Below are 18,072 nucleotides of genomic sequence, written 5' to 3'. Positions count from 1 at the left end.
TTTTGGTAACCAGCAGCAGTCACACCCACTGTCCTTTTAGCTGCTGCATCATTTTGAGCTCCAGCACCTTCACAGACACGAAGGAAAGAACACAGAAGCAGGAAAAGATTCTAATCGAGGTAAGACGCATGGGCGACCGAGCAGAAAAACTCCTGCAAAGAGCTCACAGCACAGACATTCACCTGAAAACATGAACCATAGCAGACATAGAACATCACAAGGACTTGATCGTAACACAAAATAATAATAGTAATAATAATAATATTAATGCATCAAACTTATATAGGTTTTTTTATTTTTACTCTCAAAGACGCTTTAATCTAACTAATCTAACGATTAATAACAGGATTGCATGATATCAGGTAAACGTGATAATCTTAAGGATAAACACTTTGCAGTGCAGATGATATTAACGTATTTGTGCTTTAGCTCTTGCTCTCTATTTCAGAACCAGCTGTGACTGAGCTCATCTGATTGACCAAATAATTAATAACAGTTGTCTTTTGAAAGTTTTGTCATTCAAGGCTTGTTAGAGCCTGGCATGTAACAATGACCCAAAATGTAACAACGATCTCAATTGTTATAAAATAAAACGTATTAAAACCCGAAATGTGATAACTGGTCATTAATGTAACAAGACCCTGAGCCTAAAAACTTAAGAATTTTAAAAGTTTGGACTAATTGTATGTATGTATGTATGTATGTATGTATGTATGTATGTATGTATGTATGTATGTATGTATAAACAGTTTATTGCATTCATGTCGGATTTCTGTTGTCCAAGTCAGTTATAGTCTTCTGTTGTCTATAATCTGTCATCTATTTCTCCAATCATCAGTACTAAATAATGTATAAGCATTGAACATATTAAGATCACATTGAAATTCTTGTTAAATCTTTTTACATTGTCGACCGTTTATTACATTTCAGGTTTTATTACATTATATTTTATAATGATTAAGATCGTTGTTACATACTGGCCTCTAACAAGGCTTCAGGTGTGTTTCCTTAGTTGATTTTGAATTTATTTGTACACCAACCTGTTTCGTCCTTTTCCTTTTGGTTTCCTGTTGCTGATCACTTTTTAAATGAAAAAATAAATAAATACTGAGTTGTTCAACAGCATGAAAACTGAACTTTCTTAGTTTTATCAGGAAAAATAATCTTTCTCTTCTCGTCTAAAAGCCTCTGCATGTTTGTCACTGCTTGCTGGGCCGTTGATTTACACCGTGATAATCTGACTTTGTATTCTGGACGTTCTCAATTAGATGTGATGCGATTCTTGATGGTGCAGCTTTAAACATTTGACAAACACACTCACTTCTCGGGACAAGTTTTTCATCAACTACGTCTCCTGTTCATGCAACATCGTTTTCAAGTGAAAAGGCAAAACTTTTGTCGCGTTCTTGGCGGTTTATTTGTACCCATGTTGAAGCTCAGACACCATACACCATAAGTGAACCATTGAGTGAAAACACAAAGACTTTTGTTGCATTTCGGATGTCAAAATCCCCCTGACAGCATTGAGGCTAATGCTAGTTTGCTAGCTTTCATGGCAGCTTAATAGATATCTCAGCTTGGGTAAAAAAAAATCGATGTTTTCTTTGTAATCTTTACAATTCTCTTGGGGGTTTGCCAGGATTGGAGCATCTTGGTTTTGGCCAAGAGGCCTTGTGTTTGACGTCTCTGCTGTAATCAGGTATTATGAATTCAACAGACTTTCTCTCCGTGTCTTCCAGCTCATGACTTCCTCACGGTGGCTCATACTTATTGTCCTGATGAGATCCAGAAACGCCTCCTCAGGTAAACGTATGTTTTAGCATGAAGAGTAGAGATAATTAAGACTTTGCCGCTTTTGAGTTCGCTAAAATTAAATGTATTTGAGTTTTTGTTTGACGTTTTCACTTTTTATCTAGTCCAAATTGACTATCATCCTCATCATCATCATCATCATCATCATCATCATCATCATCTTCATCATCAGCTCCCTGGTTTCTAGGTTCAGCTGAGTCTGGATGTCAGGACTTGGACTTGGACGAGTTTAAGCTTCTGGAAGGTGAAGCGTTTCACGTTGTACCTTTAGAAATGTCCTTCCCGGACCCCGCAGACACAAACGTCACGTGGTACAAGAATACTTCCCGCCTTCAGACTGTATCCTCCGATGAGCGAGACCGGATCCATCACCACGGCAGCGCACTCTTTTTCTTCAACCTCCGGCCCGATGATTCTGGACTTTACGTTGCTCGGTAGGAATAGACTCATCACAACGCAGCATCCCGTGCTGAGGCTTTCTGACATGCCTTGTTTTTTTTGTTCTGTTTTCCAGAGAAAGGAAACCATCAGGACGGTGTTACAACCATCGAGTGGGAATCAAAGTCTTCAATGCGAGCCACCGAGGAGACAAAAAACTGAGCTATGGAGAGGTCGACGATGCTGACCAGAACAAAGCCATCCCGTGTCCAGACCCCGTCGCTGACATATGCCACAGGCTTACGGGAAACTTCACCTGGTATAAGGTGACTCCATTACAGAGGAAGAGACCAGCTGAAGTGTGCTCAGAGCAGCTGAGAGCAGAAGTGTCAAACTCCTCAATTTAGCTTCTTGTAACGATCTTCTCTTCCTGGTGTTCATCGTCCTGCTGCAGGACTTCAGTCCTCTTCAGGGTCAACATGAAGCGACCCTCCGGATTAACAACGCCAGCAAGGCCGCCGCCGGCCTCTACACCTGCGTCTGTACCTGGAGGCACAACGACAGGAGCTGCAACTCTTCAGGCTCCACAGAGCTCATTCATCGAGGTGAGGAGGCATTTTTATGATGAGGCGGTTTGGAGGAAGATGCTCTATAATCTGCGTGTTAGAGGAGGAAGATGCTCTATAATCTGGATGTTTGAGGAAGAAGATGCTCTATAACCTGGATGTTTGAGGAGGGCGATGCTCTATAATTTGGATGTTAGAGGAGGAAGATGCTCTATAATCTGGATGTTTGAAGAAGATATTGATCTACAATCTGGATGTTTAATAAAGAAGATGCTCTAATCTGGATGTTTGAAGAGGACGATGCTCTATAATTTGGATGTTAGAGGAGGAAGATGCTCTATAATCTGGATGTTTGAAGAAGATGATGATCTACAATCTGGATGTTTAAAGAAGAAGATGCTCTAATTTGGATGTTAGATGAGGAAGTTGCTCAATAATATGGATTTTAGTGGAGGAAGATGCTCTATAATCTGGATGTTAGATGAGGAAATTGCTCAATAATTTGTATGTTAGATGAGGAAGTTGCTCAATAATCTGGATTTTAGTGGAGGTAGATGCTCTATAATCTGGATGTTATCTGAAGTTACATCAGTTCGTGGGAGGAAGTAAAGTTCAGTCACGTTGTTATTATTAATTTCAGTCACTGCTGAAGTAGTGAGGTTCCAGTAACATGTTTATATTGTCATTCACTGTGTTTGATCTTTTCTTATTTCTACAGAACCATCTGTTTATTACTCCATCATCCTTTCTCCAACCGTCACGGAGATGTTTGCAGATGAAGGTAGCGGCACAGCATCACATTTCAACACAACTCTGGACATTCACGTGTTTTCTTCTTATTGGTTGAAATGTGTTGATGTGTGATTGAATAATTCTTTTGCGTTCTGCCTCGACTGGACACTTTATTTATAATTTCTAAAGGCGCCGAGATCGAGTTGAAATGCTCTTTCCTCTGCGGGATTAATGTGAGACGTCGATGTCACGTCACCTGGTACATTAATGGAAAGCCTTTCACTGAGGTGGATGGATACAATCAGACCATCGACAGGTGAACTCATCTCATTTTTATTTCATTGGCACATTATTTCAAAGGGACTCTTGTTTACTACTTTTTTTCCATTTCAACTAAACAATGATTAAAAAGTTTGCCAATTTCACCCTAAATATCTCTTACTTGCCTCAAAATATGGACAAATGTTGAGTACGATTTGACTAAGTATTTAGAAAATTTTATTTCTATAGAAATACAATGTCTCGGGAGTCATAATAAGTTAACTTTTTGCTAATTTTTAGACTCAAACACTAATAAATCATTCATTCTTCATCAAAAAATTCTATTTAACAAATGTATACATTTCCATGCGGGCAGACTTATATGATTTGGGTTTTTATGGGTTTTTTTGCTCAGAGTGATCGAGCCTTCAAAGAGGACCGTGGACACGGCCGTCCTGACCATCAGTAAAGTCTCGGCTCAACATTTCCACACGGAGTTTAAATGCTTCGGAGCGGGACTGACCGAAACCAGAAGCACCGTCTTAACTCTGAAACGCAGGCGTCAGTAATCATTCACGTTACAGCAGATCTATGGTGGCCAATGTGGATCAAAAATTTAATTTGAAATGTATTTTCAGAATGAAACAGCGTTTGTCTTTTTTTGACTCATGAATAAATTATGAATCAATCATCTGAAATGCATTTAAATTTTCTTCCATTTGTGACACAACTAAAAAGAAAAAGCAAAGAGGAGATAAATGTAATTTGACTTGGCGATTCGAGCATGAGAGCTTCAGATTTTATACAAAACTTTCTGAGAAATATAAAATATTCTGACTTTTATGGACTTCATCTGATTTTTCTGGTCGGTTTTCTGTTTGTCAGAGTCCATAGTCCCCTCGATCATCACAGGAGTGTGTGTGTTGTTCTTCTGTCTGTTTGTTGCCGTGCTGGTTAAATGCTTTGCCGTCGACCTCGCCCTGCTTGTCAGGCCTTACATCCCATTTCCCCGACACACAAAAGGTGAACAGACTTTTCTTTTCTTGTCTTTACATCAACTCAAACACCCGTCGTTTTATCTGTGTGTGTGAAGATCAGAACAAAATCTGCTGCTGTCGTACATGAAAACAAAATGTTTTACCATAAACTTTAGTTCCCATCTGCTATTTTCCTGCATGTCGGTAGTTTATCGCTTCATATTTTCCCTGATAATGAGTCTTATTTTCTCATATTCCGTCTCAGAAGAAACAGAAAACTCAAGCCCATTTGCTTCTTATTAAAGTAAATATTAAACCTGTCGTGAATGTGTGTGTGTTTTTCCAGATACGAGGCTTTATGACGCTTACGTGGTCTATCAGACGCAGGGAATGGACCCGCACACCGAGAACTCTCTCTCCCAGTTCATCACACAGATTTTACCCTCAGTCCTGGAGAACAAGTGTGGATATCGACTCTTCATCAACGGGAGGGACGACATACCAGGAGAAGGTCGGATTAATCTGCCTGTTCGTCCTTTCAGATATTTGAGCATTAAACATTGTGCTCCGATAACAAACTGTTTAGGCTTTACAAGTTTATGCTTTGGTAAGACTGTATATATTGTAGAAAATGTTGTGATGTTTAAGGGTCTCCAACTGCTACCTTCAACCAGTTTACATAAGTTCAAACGAAAACATGCATTTGATTGATTTTGTCTACTTTTTCTGGTGAAATAGTTTTACTCACAATGCAGGGGAGATATATTTTATACCCCCAAAGTAAAACTAATCAAGCAGAATGAGGGATAGATTCTGTAGACCAGACATCGCATCCATGTAAAACAAGATCTAAATATTTTTCTCTGCACTTTGCATTGTTTTTTTTCAATATTTGCAAAAGGAAAAAAATTCTGAAAAGTAAAAAAATAAAACAAATCCTTTTCGTTTCATTTTTCACGGCAACGCATTGAAAACAATTGAAAACGTTTCAATGGCAATGGCAGAAGTGAGAAAATGATGTAGTTTGCATGTTGAGCCACCAGTCAGTGCTGTTGCCTGCATTTGTAATTAAACCACACACACACACATGCATCACAGAACAAGCTGTTATAAATAAACATTAACAGTGGGAGTTGGATTGTTCTTACGGTGACTGTCAACTATAAAACTACCAAGTCCCAGGAGAATATGGACTCTGAGTCATGTTCCACAGGAGGCCGCCATTGTTGTTATTGTCCCGAGTTGCACCGTTGTTGTGTAAACAGACACTCAAAAGGCAGCAAAACTTTTCAGTTTTCACTTGAAAGCATTGTCGTGTAAACATAGCCTGAATTTGTCATCTCTTTTTTTAGTGTCACCCTTTTTGTTTTGTGTTTTGTCAGGATGTGTACTTTTCATAACAATAACTCTTACACATTATGATATCCAGACACTTTTAAAACCAGAAAACACAGAAAAAAGGCTTATTCTGGTCGTTACAGTGACTTCGGCAGTACGACTACCCCATCATGGATAAGATTCATCACCATGTCACACAGTTCAAACATTCCATCAAAAACATTGATATTAAAGAACTGACAGATTGTGAGAAATCTCTGAAAATCCTGTCAAAGCACTCACTTATTGTGCAGTTTGTGACTATTCTAAATAAATCCAGGTGTCCCCGTCAATAAAAGGTGAGACTGTGGCGTTAGTCTCTAAGATATGTTGAAAAAGGCGTTGAGAAACTCTGTGTTTGACCGTTCAGATCGTCTGGAGATGGTGGAGGACTGTATGAAGCAGAGCAGGCGGCTCATCGTCATCCTCACACCAGGTTCAGGCTCAGGATCCAAGTTCAAAGACCAAAGTCCTCCGTCTCCCCAAACCTCAGTCATAGGAGGCTTTGACTGGCAGGTAAGACACATTTTCAAACTATTCAGCTTAATGTTTGAAGAGCTTCAGATCATCAATCAGCACCATTCAATACAAAACTAATAAGAACCTCAAACTCTTAAGCCTCTAACTATCCTCCAATAATCCTTTTCATTCTTTGAGGATCCGAACAACAAATTCTTTCAATGGAAAAGTACTTCAGGAAGTCCGACTTTACATCAACCAAAACTAATAATAAATAAATAAACCATCAGATTTGATCAGCAAAACTGTCTTAATATGATCATGAGTTTACATTGAAGTGGTTAAATAATTGTGTCACTGATGGAGATAAATATGTTTGTCTCAAGGTTTTCCATTGTAACAAATCAAAACTACTCTGTGGGGTACCCCAGGGATCCATTCTGGGACCAATAATTTTCCTCATCTATACAAGACATGTAAGCTCTTACACAGATGAGGAATATATATCATATATAAATATAATTATTTATATTGAAAGAAATTTCCTCTGGAATTACTAAAGTATTTCTATTCTATTCTATTCTATTCTATAAATATCTTTATATTCCCTGATTCCCTGATGGAAACACATAATGTATGTTATTTTATTCTGTATTGTTTTGATTAAATACAATATGACTGAATATGAGGAAAAATAACAACACAAGATTATCCAAAATCAGAATTGTGTGTCTTAACAAGCCTGAAGTATCTTTGTTGATTAAAAAATTTGAACTGGAATTAACTAATAATTACAAATTCCACATGTTGGATGAAGGAGTTAATGTCACGCTGTTGGCCGTGTTGCAGTTGGGGCTCCACCATGCGCTGGTGCAGAGGGAAATGAGTGTGATCCTGATCCAGTTGGGGGCCACGGGGCCCCTGGGATACTCACACCTCCCGCTGGGGTTGCAGCACCTGATTCGTCAGAGCGCCCCCATCAGGTGGAAGGAGGGCTCGCGGGGGGCGTCGGAGTCGAGCTCCCGCTTCTGGAAGAGAGTGCGATACCTGATGCCAGCCAAACCAGCCATTACGTACACACGGTCTGCTTTTGAACTGTGACCTGGAAACGCACCTTCTAACCCTTGTTGTTCATTGTTGTTTTTGAACTGATCAAACCAGTTCTTTTGGCAAAAATGTAAAAACTTCCAGCCGTTCTTGACAAACAACTCGAACGAACACAATGTAAACGCTTGTGTAGATGATGATGATGTCTTTGACGTTGGAAATGTGTCACCCTCAATAACAGTGCTCTTTCTCTTGCCCCTAATTTACACCAGCTGTAACAAAAAGTCTGCACAATGAGCCATTATTGATGTAAATCGATGCCTCTTGAATTGTCCATGTCCTCAGCTTCAGTGTTGATAACTGCTTTGTTTGTTTCACTCTCATCCTGAAAAGAGGTTAAAACTAGAAACGAGCCAATTTGAAGAATATTAAGAGAAAGTACAAAGACTTGTCATCACATGTTGGGAGTAAAAGTAAAAAGAAAAATAATAAATGTGAATACTTTTCTGAAGCATTTTACGTATATGAGGACATGAGTCAAATTGGGCCAGTTTTTGTGACTGTGTAAATTTGTGATCAAAGGTTCTTTTGATGATGGAGATTTTGTCTGTTGTAAATTAAAGTGACGTCTGATGTCTTATTTACTTTGTTTCTTTTTTTTATATGTTCAAAATACTATTTCATTCTTTCATTCATTCATTCATTCATAAGTTGCTGACGATGGCTCAGTTTACCCGATGTGAAAAAAAACGTGCTGGTTGTGTCCTCTAGGTGGAGACACTGAGTCCACTGAGATGTTTTTCTCTCTGTTGACATGCAAAGAGCAGCTCATTGTTGGAGTCTTCTTACTTTCTCATCTCTCACAGAAACAGTTCCACAGCCTGCTGATTGGACACAGAAGCTACTGCACAGTAAGACCTGTTATTCCTGTAACTATCCAGACAAATGACACCGTTTATCTACTAGACTAGAAATATAATAATGTAGCCTGAAGTTATACATTTTCAGAGAAAGACAATGCATGTTTAGAGTATAAAGTAATAAAGGAAACCTTGGTTGATATCAATGCAGCTGCAATTTAGGGAAATTCAAAAGAAACCATACGAAAGCAAGTTTTAAGGCAGCACAAATGTATTAATAGCAGGATTATAGGATGACATACAGTATGTCTTATCCACTTTTACGGAGCAAGAAACTATTAATTTGAGGGTTTTTTTTGCTTTTTTTGCAGGACATTTGTACCATATATTGATAAAAATTAGATAATATCATTGTGAAAGCCTTTTTTTCAAGACATCCAAAGACAATTTTATCCCATTGTCCATTGTCCCAATATATAACTGTTTGACCAACTCTAAAAACTCCAAAAGAAAAAAATAATTATTTAGACGCAACTGGTCGTTTCCAAAACCTCTCATGAATTCTTTTTAAGAGTTAAAGAATGTGACTCACTGAAATATTAAAAGATCAGATCATTAAAGATTATATTTGGTGGCTCCTATTTAAGAGAAAATGCCTTAATCGCTTTTATGTTAATATTAATGGGTTCATAAATTAAGCTAAAATAATGTGAATAAAGGCTCATTAATGCACAAGAAGATAAAAACAGATGTTTTCAAATGACATGTCACATATAAATATTAAAATATGTCATGTTGCACTGGCAATTAGTTTGTTTTGGTTTTAATCCCAAAACTGCCCCCTCTGGCTACTGCTGGTACTGCACTATTGGCTTCTATCCGTTAGTTTCCAGGACACAAACTGAAATACAGATGAAATGAAAACAGAGGACAGACATAAGACTTGCTGCATGTCCATCTGGAGATCCAATGTCGAGCAAAAATTAGCCTTAGGACCAATAACAAGTACAGCGGTTAACAGGAATAACTAGAGTGAATACTTTACAACAAAGAAAGAGTGAGATGAGAAATCCTTCAATAAATAAATGCTGCAGTTGCAAGAATATAATAAACTCTCAACCTACCTCTATTTAACATATATATTTCAAGTTGTAGCCCTCATATAATATTTGCCATTTGAGTCCCCAAAAAATCTGAAAATTCAGAAAACAACTCAGAATTTTAGGTTGTGATGTCAGCTGACTATGTTAAGAGCTGGTTAAGATCAGTTTACAGTGTAAGTCGTGATAAACTCAGGAAGCTTGTATTGCACTAACTATAGAACCTACGATGTTTTACAATGCATTTAAGGTTCAAGAACGTGCGATGGTAGCGAACGCGGATACACAATGTTTTCAAGCAAGGTCTACAAAAAAGAGAAGACCAAACATTTCCTGGTTTTGCTGCAGGCAAATTATTTGTGCATAGTTTAGAGGCATAAATCCATTTTCTTCCGCTTATCCGTTTCGCGGTGGTGAAAGTCTGAGCACTGTTACCCAGATCACAATGCACCGATTAAGAACCTTCCTGCAGGTGGTGAGCCCACGGGAAGGTGACGCCCGGCGTAGGACACGAACCCACTACCCCTGAGATTGTGAGTCTCATGCTTTACCAACTGAGATAGCCGAGGGACATGCATAAATCCATTTGTAATAAATTACAATAGCTTCTGGAACATTTTCATTGCCTCACATTTGTCAAGTTGGAAGTTCCCAATGCTCAGATATACAAACCTTCCTCACTTTCCAGTCACTCACAAATGCACCATTAGTGCCAATAGTAACTCACTGTTACTCCTCCAAAGGGAGGGGATCCAAACTCTGGCCCTCGGCATCGTGCTTATATGCAAAGCAGACATCCACTGTGAGATCATTTGAGCTTTGACAGCTAATTGTGACTTGCTCTGTGTGTAAAGTGCAATCACTCACTACAGTTGTGGCTCGAAAAATCCCATTTAAGCCGAAAACTCGATCAGGAAGTTGATGTGCGACTTCTGCAAGATGCAAATCTGACAGCTTGCTGAGGGAAATACGCTAATTACCCAAATAATCTTCAAATGTCACATGAAAATTAAATCCTGTGGTGACGAGGAGATGTGTGACGCTCCTGTCATGTTGAGGTTGTTGAGAAGAAATATGCCTCAATAAATCTGAGGAGACGATATAAGATATAAGACCTTCTGTGTCGTGCATTTGCGACCATGCATAAACTGTGTAAGTCTCCATGTGACCTTTTCCCCCGTCGCCTGCTGCAGACATGACAGTGGACCGCCGGTCCAAGTGTGTGCATGTGTGTGTGTGTGTGTGTGTGTGTGTCATAAGAAGTGGGGTGCGGCACGCTCCCATTGAAAGGAGCGGGGGATGGGTGGAGTGGGGGGGTGACGTTTGGCCCAGCAGCTGGGAGCTGCTCCGTGCTTTTGTCCCCCCGTGACCCCCTGTGACCCGGCACTCGCCCTGATGTCACACACACACACACACACACACACACACACACACACACACACACACACACACACACACACACACACACTTTCACACATCTGCACACAGTCAGACACACAGGCACAAGCATATATGTAATTATGGATATTAGCCAAATCATCCATACATAACGAACTGGAAATACTCACATTACTGTGTGCGTGTGCGTGTGTGTGTGTGTGTGTGTGTGTGTGTGTGTGTGTGTGTGTGTGTGTGTGTGTGTGTGTGTGTGTGTGTGTGTGTGTGTGTGTGAGAAATTATTAATGTAGAAACCGGTTTTTAAAAAGTTGCTGAAATTCACTGAAAGCTATAGTTTTTATATGTAGTAAAAAATATAAATTGAATGGGGGGAAAAAAACCTACATAAGTAGGACTTCGTGAACAAGCTTTGCATTTGTTTTACATGTATGAGCTTAAATTCTGTGACTCATCACTGTTTTATTGTTTGTTTTGTAAGAATTGTGAGTATTAGAAAATATGATTACTTGTCTGGAGAAGAGCTAATAATGCAAGTGCAATTAAATTCATGTAAACTACATTTAATATTATTAGTAACTATAGTATATTCTCACCATTTGAATTAATTGTAATATCATTAAATCTACATTTTTGTAGCCAATATGTTTTTTTGTTCAGCAAATGTTCTTGCTTTAACCTCCTAAGACCCAAACTAATTTTGTATTATGGTCTAGACAGCCCAGAATGATGTCCACATATGAGGTTAAAATGAGTAGAAATTGCTTAAAAGCAGTCATCTTCAGTGAAGATTGCTCTTTAAAGTTGTAAAAATAATAGTCCAGCCAAATACTGTACAACCCAAAATAATACTCACATTAACAGGAGGTTAAAGCAAATCAATAATTACAGAAAGATATTTTCAGTTGCTATAACGTCAATAGAAGTGCATTTAGAATAGAATAACATGGAATTAATTTGAATTAATTTGCCGTTGACAGTCCGCTTAAGTGGTTTACTTACAAAAAGCTTTTGAAAACAGCACTTTGAAACTTTTACTTGAATATTTTTCACGACAGTACTTTCACATTTAGTGGTGGTTACTTTGTCCACCTTTGGTAAACCCAATTGAATCTCACGACAACAGTCAAGATAAAGATGTTTTTTCCATAATAAAATCCAGGTGTCAATGTGAAGGAATATTACTTTCCATGCTGGTTTGCCATTAGTGGGGAAAAGAATCACAGGATTCAAATGAATCCTAATTTAAAGAAAAACATCATCGCAGTGTATTATAGTTTTGGAGCTTTTAAAATTGAATTTCTTCTTATTTTCTATGAGCGTGCTTTGTCGTTTCAGTTTAATCTGATTTAAAATTCTTCATTCACACTAAATATTGCCACACACACACACACACACACACACGCACACACACACACACACACACACACGCACACACACACACACACAGTTATGCTCACATGCTTAATGAAGACAATTGTACCTAATGTACTTAATTGTATCTATGTCTTACCCTGATTACACAAAAAAAATGCTTTGTCTCTTCATTTAGACGACAACTTGTCTATGAAAAGGTCTTTAAAAAAACTAAAAACAAGATGCAAAGTTTAAAAAATTGCCCTGATCTTCATCTTTAATTTTACAGAGAAAGTGAAACTTTGCTGAAATGCAGAGTACTGCGCATGGACAAGTACTTCGGCACAATCACAATAGGATGACAACCACTCCAAAACATTTTTTTAAAAATAAAAAAAAGAATTCTAGAGTAATGCTCAACCAATTCAACAGTGCTTTACTATTCATTTAATCGTCTGCATATTATACGTATTTCCTACAAACCCCAGATACTGAGTGAGACAGCATTATGAAGGAAAAACAGTTTGGAAGAGCTTGAATGTTTAGATCTCTCTGCTCTCTGCGTGCATGCGCGACTACAAAACAGCACAGCGCCAACTAGTAGCCTGCTGTGCATACTACAGGGTTTTGCTCTAAACTCAGCCATGATTATCATAACTGGAGTCCGTTTGTCTGTTTGGAAGCAACAAACTGGCCACACACCCCAAACAAAGTGAAGACTATAATAAAGAAACAGACTTATCGGTTGTTTACTAGTGATTGGCATGTTTTCACTGTGTCCATACTCACTTGCAGCTTGGCTTTCCTCTCTACAAAACTCCAGATTTATCGATTTGGACCCAGTTGCCACGGAGGGTTTTTATTGGCCCGAGTTATGTGGTAAATCTCAGCAATGTGTCTTCTTGCTTTGTGTAGCTGTTCAATCACTCCATCTCCATTACACCGAACACAAGCCTGTAGGAAACAGCAGGTGGTGTGCGTGTGTGTGTGTGTGTGTGTGTGTGTGTGTGCGTGCGTGTGTGCGTGCGTGCGCTCTTAAATGTTTTCATGCTGCCCTTCTTGCCTCCTTAAGTGACCCAGAGGGCATCAGGCCTAAGGCCAACCTTTTGTGTCATCAAAGTCCTCAATGACCCTCTCCCATCCCCCGTGTATACACACACACACACACACACACACACACACACACACACACACACACACACACACACACACACACACACACACACACACACACACACACACACACACACACACACACACACACACACACACACGTCTCGTTTGTTTAGCTTGCCTCTCCATAGGTAGGAGCATATGTAGGAGCTGTTATATAGTATTATGCCTGTGAAGTGTGTGTGTGTGTGTGTGTGTGTGTGTGTGTGTGTGTGTGTGTGTGTGTGTGTGTGTGTGTGTGTGTGTGTGTGTGTGTGTGTGTGTGGGTGTGTTGACAGCAGCTGGACTGCCTCTTCTGCTGCGTGTAAACCCCCCCCCCCCATCAGGCCTTGTTCAAGCGACTGGTCAGTTTTCGTCCAGTTGTGCTTCTTCACAGACACACATCATCACTCTGCATGAATCCTCCTACACTCACTCCCTCCTGATTTACTCTATTACTATTGTCTCATGGCGCTGGAGCTGATCCCAGCTGACATCGGGTGAACGTCTTGGACAGATCATCAGATCATCAGTCCATCACAAGACAATCGGAGAGGAAGAGACAGTCATAGACACTCGGAGTTACACCTACACACAGTTTAGAGTCACCAATTAACCTCCAATACAATTGGATTGTGAGAGAAACCCACCAACATGAGGAGACTCCAACTGGGGACACTGACACAATGAAGCAACCATGCCTACCACTGCACCAATGTGGAGCCCTGAGAATAGACAAATAGCTTGAAAATAACAAGAGGCCACTACATTTTATGTAGTATTCTGAAAGAAATCTATTATATGACTGAAACATGTAATCCAGGCTCAGAAAACACGACTGTAACAGCCAATGGTGTAAAAATGGCCAATAAATGCAACAGCTGCCAATAGTGTAATAGGATATTAGAGTTGTTATTGTAATAACACTTTGTCAACATTAGAAGGTGTTACATGAAAGAGTAGTGTTTTAAAAATCCTTTTAAAGTTGTAATATGTGATGCCATTATTGCAATAACACGGAAATATGGCGGCAAAAAATAAGTCTTGCCGATGGCATAATCATCACAAGTTTTTTTTAATAGATATAGATTTAGATATAATGCAACACCCTCTGTCAATAATGGTTGTAAAATTATTTTTACTGTTTTATTACATTATTGGTTTCTTGTTTTTTGTCAGATCAGATCATTAAAATTATGTGATTTCTCCCCAGTCATAGGATTGTTATGGTAATGCAAACAGTTGAACAAACGTTTTTAATGAAAGTAAAATGATCTGAGTAGAAGCTATTAAAAAAATGTTTACAAAAAACCAAACAAGCAAATACAGCAGGTAGCTCCATCTTTCAAAAGACGGGCTGAGAAACATGGACGGTAAAGCTGACTGAGACGTGCAATAACAGGCTTTTCTCTCGCGGCTGTGATCACTCTGTCAGATTAGGTGGCGCTTCCATATGCTTCTTCTTTTGTCTGAGGTAAAAAAAAAAGAACGAAAAAAAAAACAACAACAAAAAAAAAAAGCGCTGCTCAGGTCAAACAAGCCGCTCCGATTTATCTTGTGTAAACAGCGGCGCGGCCTGTGCTGGCGCTGCACCGTGCTAACACGACCCAGTAAGGTGCAGGCCGGCCGGCCGGCCGGCCGCGAGCTGGACACCTGTTCCTCCTGCGACTGCAAGCAGATGGTCCACACGGCTGCTGCCCCCCCCCCCCCCCCCCTCCACCCCCCCAGGGGGAAAACCTGTCAGCTGAGCCCCAATTAAGGAGTCACTGCAAGTCAGAGAGCAGAGGGGGAGGGGGTGAGGAAACATCAGCTGGATAACAAAGTGACTGTAATGTGGTGAATGGACAAGCTTCTGAAATGCTTTTTTTGTTTTTTACAGAAATATATCAGTGAGTTTGTTAATGCCACACTGGTACTAGATCTACAGCAGAAACTTGAAACCTACAGCTTTGGAACTTCTTGCAGCTAAAACGGTCATACAAATAGACAAATCAAAACTACTAAACTACCCAACAGATGACAGAAGAAACTCCAGAGATTATCAGGATATGTGAATGATGAGCCGGTTCCTCCTCGCTGGTTTGATGTTTTCAAAAATGTTTTTCTTCTCATTTCTCATTGTCTCAAGCTTAGGAAGCTTCTTTGTGTAGAGTTTGCATGTGCTACCTGTGCATGCATGTTTTATTTGTTTGGATCTTTTTGTTTATTTTTTTATTTTTTTATTTACCCTTCATTTTACCAGAAAAACCTCATGGACATTAAAAATCTGTTTTTCAAGAGTGTCCTTGACAAGACAGGCAGCCGTACGTTAAGGTTCCAGAAAAAACAAGCACATAAAACACATAAAACATATAAGAAAAATGTCAATACATTAAAAAAAAACATGCACATTTTTATAGCCAAAAATAAAATAAAAATTGCCCACAAATTTTAAATTATTATAAAAGCTTAGAATCTCCCCGACGAGCTAAACCGCACAGCGACCACATTCAGCAAATAATAGAAATCCTGCAGAATATCATGCAAAGATCGAGGTGCAACAACAAGTTGACGTATTTTAATGAAGATGACAGGAAAAAAGAAAAGGGTTTGAGACTGAAAGGGAGGCAACCTTGTAGAGTCGTGGCAGATAAAACCCTGTCCACATAATACTTGATCTACTAAAGCTTTACACACATAAAATATACACAAACTTGATATTATAGAATCTGTCAGGATCCACAGAGGATTTTCTCTGACAGATATCAAAACGATGCTATTGTCACGACAGCCAATGTGTTACGACACTACGATAGATTTGCTATGTGCCAAGTCATTATATCAATAGAGACCAAAGTTAATGCATATATCTCCATCGGTATCTAGTTACTTTTTATTATCAATAGCAAGAATGTCATTTGACTACTTTAAAAATACCAAATACAACATGAGTTTTCCTCTCCAGCACTATGTTTATTCCTTTTCTACTATATTCTGTTTAAAAGTCATTTGGCAATGCTGTATATTTTATTAAATGATTTAGATACACAATACATGACAGAGTTGAAAATCTTTGTATAGAACATTCCCAAAAAAAAAACCAAAAAAAACAACAACAGTGAATTCAGATATCACTTGCCCTCAGCTACTAATTATAAAGATAATTTCTAATGAAGACATTTGATCCTGACAGCAGGTCGGCCAGAGGCGATTCACATCAGGACGCCGACTGAGGAAGTCTGCTGCAGGGTCAGTACTGTAATTGTTCCCTCTTAATTAACCGGATGTCATCGCTACACCTCTGCTGGCTTGTTTCCAATCCGGACTCACTGTGACACCAACACAGACAACACATGTGAGCAGCGTCAGTGCTGACAGTGTTGGTTTTCAATACATTGGTTTATATATGTGCAAGAGCGCAAGAATGACAGACATCAACAAAAAAGCAACAGACAAGCCTTACAGACTTAAACTGATAATAATGGAATTTAAAGTTAATGTTATCTGCCAGCTCCTGTGTTGTCGTCAGGAGCTTCACACGAGAATAATTAACTGGAAACTGAACTGGGTTTGTGTTCGCATTTATGAGAAGTTTCACATTTTGAAGGCAACATGTTGAAAACGATTGCCGCACACACAGAAACATTGTACACATTGGAGTTAGCATGTCAGGCCACTAGTTGGTGCTGTGTGTGTGGTTTTTTCTTTTGGGGGGGGGGGGGGGGGGGGGGGGTAATACAACCACATGCAAATGCAGGCAGAGAACAATTGAACGTAAACATTCAACATCCATTAAATAGTCTTTCTTTGTCGTGTTCAACTCAGTATCTTTTTTATGTAGGAAATGTGCCTCCACGTATGCAGATGAGGGTGTGGTAAATGTTCTCAGTTAAGATAGTGCAGTCACTACGAACCCTCCATTGTTGCTGTTGCTCTACTCACACACAAGCAGAAAAACTAATGACTACGACTGTACTGCTCATGTGCAGTACTCGGCGCTTCAGTAAAGCTGTCATTGTTTTTACATTGTCGTGGAAACAAACAAACCAAAACACAACAAAATAGTTCCCTTCGAAACGTTGCCTTGAAAACAGGGATTAAGTTGATTCAAAATTAATGATGTATTATTTTTCTAGTAAACGGGGTTGGTGAAATTGTTCTAGTTACGACATTAGCTTCTGCTAATGCTACCAGTTAGCATGTGAACCGGAAGAGATGGGAGCTCTGCAAGATTCCCAATTAGTTCAATAAAGCATTGAACTTTCTGTTCACTTTCGTTCATGATTGGATTTAGTTGGCTGACAATGTCTTCTGTACTCTGCTGAAAGGTAAATCTCATTTTGTGTAAAATAATACACCGCCTCCTTTTGAAAGTGGAAAAAAAAAGCCTGCTAACTGAAACTGTTTAAGTCCAGCCTGACAGGCAGCCATTCTCTGTCTCTTAACCTCCTTTCAGACTGAAAGTAACACCCTTCCTCAGAGTCACAGCTCTTTAAAGAGACGCTGTCACTTCTTTTTTTCGGAGCTCCGTCCCAACAATAAAAATCGGCTCTCACTTTTTTTCCGCTTTCTCTCTCTTGTCTCACTCCCCTTTTGCCTCGTTAGTTTGAAGTCTTTCTCT

The 18,072-nt window shown here is 39.2% G+C and overlaps 1 protein-coding gene across 1 annotated transcript; it reads left to right on the top strand.

Annotated features, from left to right (window-relative positions):
• il1rl1 (interleukin 1 receptor-like 1) lies at positions 1 to 8,278 on the top strand. The gene is made up of 12 exons (XM_080478694.1): positions 1 to 119; positions 1,740 to 1,803; positions 2,000 to 2,246; positions 2,327 to 2,516; positions 2,645 to 2,795; positions 3,475 to 3,537; positions 3,678 to 3,804; positions 4,165 to 4,310; positions 4,635 to 4,772; positions 5,073 to 5,237; positions 6,474 to 6,619; positions 7,412 to 8,278. Exons 2-12 carry the CDS (start codon positions 1,743 to 1,745, stop codon positions 7,661 to 7,663), a joined length of 1,686 nt encoding a protein of 561 aa, XP_080334820.1. The 5' UTR covers positions 1 to 119; positions 1,740 to 1,742; the 3' UTR covers positions 7,664 to 8,278.
• Positions 8,279 to 18,072: the final 9,794 nt, after the last annotated feature.

Source organism: Lipophrys pholis, assembly GCF_963383615.2.
Source record: "Lipophrys pholis genome assembly, chromosome: 13".
In the NCBI taxonomy this organism is placed as follows: Eukaryota; Metazoa; Chordata; class Actinopteri; order Blenniiformes; family Blenniidae; genus Lipophrys; species Lipophrys pholis.
Note: the sequence above shows the minus strand (reverse complement) of the source record. Positions and strands in the feature narration are given on the sequence as shown.

Bases quoted from the DNA above. Each gene is read 5' to 3' on its own strand.
- il1rl1 (XM_080478694.1), top strand. From the start codon at position 1,743: ATGACTTCCTCACGGTGGCTCATACTTATTGTCCTGATGAGATCCAGA. The intron at 4,773-5,072 runs GTGAACAGACTT...GTGTTTTTCCAG, and splicing joins ATTTCCCCGACACACAAAAG to ATACGAGGCTTTATGACGCT. The intron at 6,620-7,411 runs GTAAGACACATT...GCCGTGTTGCAG, and splicing joins TAGGAGGCTTTGACTGGCAG to TTGGGGCTCCACCATGCGCT.